At 45.7% G+C, this 2,913-nt stretch overlaps 1 protein-coding gene across 1 annotated transcript; it reads left to right on the top strand.

Moving 5' to 3' along the window:
* On the top strand, window positions 1-2,447 carry LOC129704383 (uncharacterized). The gene is made up of 2 exons (XM_055647469.1): window positions 1-192; window positions 279-2,447. Exon 2 carries the CDS (start codon window positions 420-422, stop codon window positions 1,353-1,355), a length of 936 nt encoding a protein of 311 aa, XP_055503444.1. The 5' UTR covers window positions 1-192; window positions 279-419; the 3' UTR covers window positions 1,356-2,447.
* The last annotated feature ends 466 nt before the right edge of the window (window positions 2,448-2,913 follow it).

Raw genomic sequence — 2,913 nt, 5'->3', positions numbered from 1 at the left:
TCCATACTTCATAGGAAGGGGTCTGGTGGAAGCCGCTGATTGGTGGAAGCAGACTGGAGGAAGCAGCTGATTGGGTGCAAACTCAGGTTAGCATTTCTGGTTAAAGGTACAGTGCTTTAGTAAAGGTACAGTGAGCTAAGGGTACAGTGCTTTAGTAAAGGTACAGTGAGCTAAGGGTACAGTGGGTTAAAGGTACAGTGCTTTAGTAAAGGTACAGTGAGCTAAGGGTACAGTGGGCTAAAGGTACAGTGCTTTAGTAAAGGTACAGTGGGCTAAAGGTACAGTGCTTTTTGTTTATATAATAAAGGTGCAGTTTAAAGGTCAAGAGGGAGCAGCTGTTGTGAGTGAGATACCTGCTGATTTCTCCCAGCAGTTTCTATTGTATTATACTGGTATCGGATCCAGGGTAAGGCGGGAGAATGACAGTCAGAGCAGTGTACTGTTCGGGATGTCAGATGTGGGAGGTCATGGTGTCGGATGGCCCTCCAGACGTCCACATCTGCACCAGGTGCAGCGAGATGGGGCTCCTAAGGGACCGTATTAGGATCCTGGAGCAGCAGCTCGATGACCTCTATCTGGTCAGGGAGAGTGAGGAGGTCATAGAGGGGAGTTATAGGGAGGTGGTCACACCAAAACCACGGGAGAGAGACATGTGGGTCACGTTAAGGAAGGGCAAGGGGCAGAGGCAGGGACGAGTGAGTACTCCAATGTCGGTACACCTTGCAAATAAGTACTCATGTTTGAGTACGGATGGGGGTGACAGCCTGCCCGGGGGTAGCGAGAGCGGACGGGCCTCCAGCACAGAGACCGGCCCTGTTGCTCCGAAAGGTAGGGACAAAAAGAAGAGGGCAATAGTAATTGGGGATTCTATTGTTAGGGGGTCGGATAGGCGATTCTGTGGACGCAGTCGGGAGACCAGGATGGTGGTCTGCCTCCCTGGTGCCAAGGTCTCGGACGTGTCTCAACGCGTCCAAGATATCCTGAAATCAGAGGGAGAGGAGCCTGAGGTCGTGGTACATATAGGTACCAATGACATAGGTAAAAAAAGGGAAGAGGTCCTGAAGGGAGGATTTAGGGAGTTGGGAGGAGAGTTAAGGAAAAGGACCAAAAAGGTAACAATCTCAGGATTACTGCCTGTGCCACGCGACAGTGAGAGTAGGAATGGAGCGAGGTGGAGGATAAATGCGTGGCTGAAAGACTGGTGCAGAGGGCAGGGATTCAAGTTTCTGGATCATTGGGACTTCTTTTGGGGAAGGTGGGACCTGTACAGAAAGGATGGGTTGCACTTGAACCCGAGGGGGACCAATATCCTGGCGGGGAAATTTGCAAAGGCTACTGGGGAGACTTTAAACTAGAATGGTTGGGGCGAGGGACTCAAATAGAGAAAGCTAGTAGACAGAATGGGAGGCAGGAAGCAGAAAAGGGAAGCACTCGGACACAAGAGGAGAAAGAAAAAAAAGGAAATAAACAGAGAATAAGAGGCGGGGGGTTTCTTAAATGTGCATATTTTAATGCTAGGAGCATTGTAAGAAAGGTGGATGAGCTTAGAGTCTGGATAGACACCTGGAAGTATGATGTTGTGGCGATCAGTGAAACGTGGTTGCAGGAGGGCTGTGATTGGAAACTAAATATTCCAGGATTTCGTTGCTTCAGGTGTGATACAATTGGAGGGGCAAGAGGTGGAGGTGTTGCATTGCTAGTCAGGGAAGATATTACAGCAGTGCTTTGGCAGGATAGATTGGAGGGCTCATCTAGGGAGGCTATTTGGGTGGAATTGAGAAGTGGGAAAGGTGTAGCAACACTTATAGGGGTGTATTATAGACCGCCAATAAGTAAGGAGATAGCAGATATTAGTAGTAAGCACAAAGTAGTGATTGTGGGAGATTTCAACTTTCCACACATAGACTGGGAAACACATTCGGTAAATGGGCTGGATAGTTTGGAGTTTGTAAAATGTGTGCAGGATAGTTTTTTGCAGCAATACATAGAGGTACCTACTAGAGGAGGGGCAGTGTTGGACCTCCTGTTAGGAAATGAGACGGGACAGGTGGCGGAGGTATGCGTTGGGGAGCACTTCGGGTCCAGTGATCACAATACCATTAGTTTCAATATAATTATGGAGAGGGTCAGAACTGGACCTAGGGTTGAGATTTTTGATTGGAGAAAGGCTAACTTTGATGAGATGCGAAATGATTTAAAAGGAGTGAACTGGGACATTTTGTTTTATGGGAAGGATGTAGAAGAGAAATGGAGGACATTTAAAGGGGACATTTTAAGAGTACAGAATCTTTATGTTCCTGTTCCGTTGAAAGGAAACAGTAAAAATTGGAAATAGCCCTGGTTTTCAAGGGAAATTGGACATCTTGTTCGGAAAAAGAGGGAGATCTACAATAATTATAGGCAGCATGAAGTAAGTGAAGTGCTTGAGGAGTATAAGGAATGTAAAAAGAATCTTAAGAAAGAAATTAGAAAAGCTAAAAGAAGACATGAGGTTGCTTTGGAAAGTAAGGTGAAAGTAAATCCAAAGGGTTTCTACGGCTATATTAATAGCAAAAGGATAACGAGGGATAAAATTGGTCCATTGGAGAGACAGAGTGGACAGCTATTTGCAGAGCCAAAAGATCTGGGGGAGATATTGAACAATTTATTTTCTTCGGTATTCACCAAGGAGAAGGATATTGAATTATGTGAGTTAAAGGTCAGAAGTACTGACACTTTTGAAAAATATAAAAGTGGATAAGTCTCCAGGTCCTGACAGGATATTCCCTAGGACATTGAGGGAAGTTAATGTAGAAATAGCCGGGGCTATGACAGAAATATTTCAATTGTCATTAGAAACGGGAATAGTCGCCGAGGATGGGTGTACTGCGCATGTTGTTCCATTGTTTAAAAAGGGTTCTAAGAGTAAACCTA

The sequence above is a fragment of the Leucoraja erinacea genome, chromosome 15 (genome assembly GCF_028641065.1).
Source record: "Leucoraja erinacea ecotype New England chromosome 15, Leri_hhj_1, whole genome shotgun sequence".
Taxonomy (NCBI): domain Eukaryota; kingdom Metazoa; phylum Chordata; class Chondrichthyes; order Rajiformes; family Rajidae; genus Leucoraja; species Leucoraja erinaceus.
This window is presented reverse-complemented; position numbering and strand designations above follow the sequence as displayed.

Bases quoted from the DNA above. Each gene is read 5' to 3' on its own strand.
- LOC129704383 (XM_055647469.1), top strand. From the start codon at position 420: ATGACAGTCAGAGCAGTGTACTGTTCGGGATGTCAGATGTGGGAGGTC.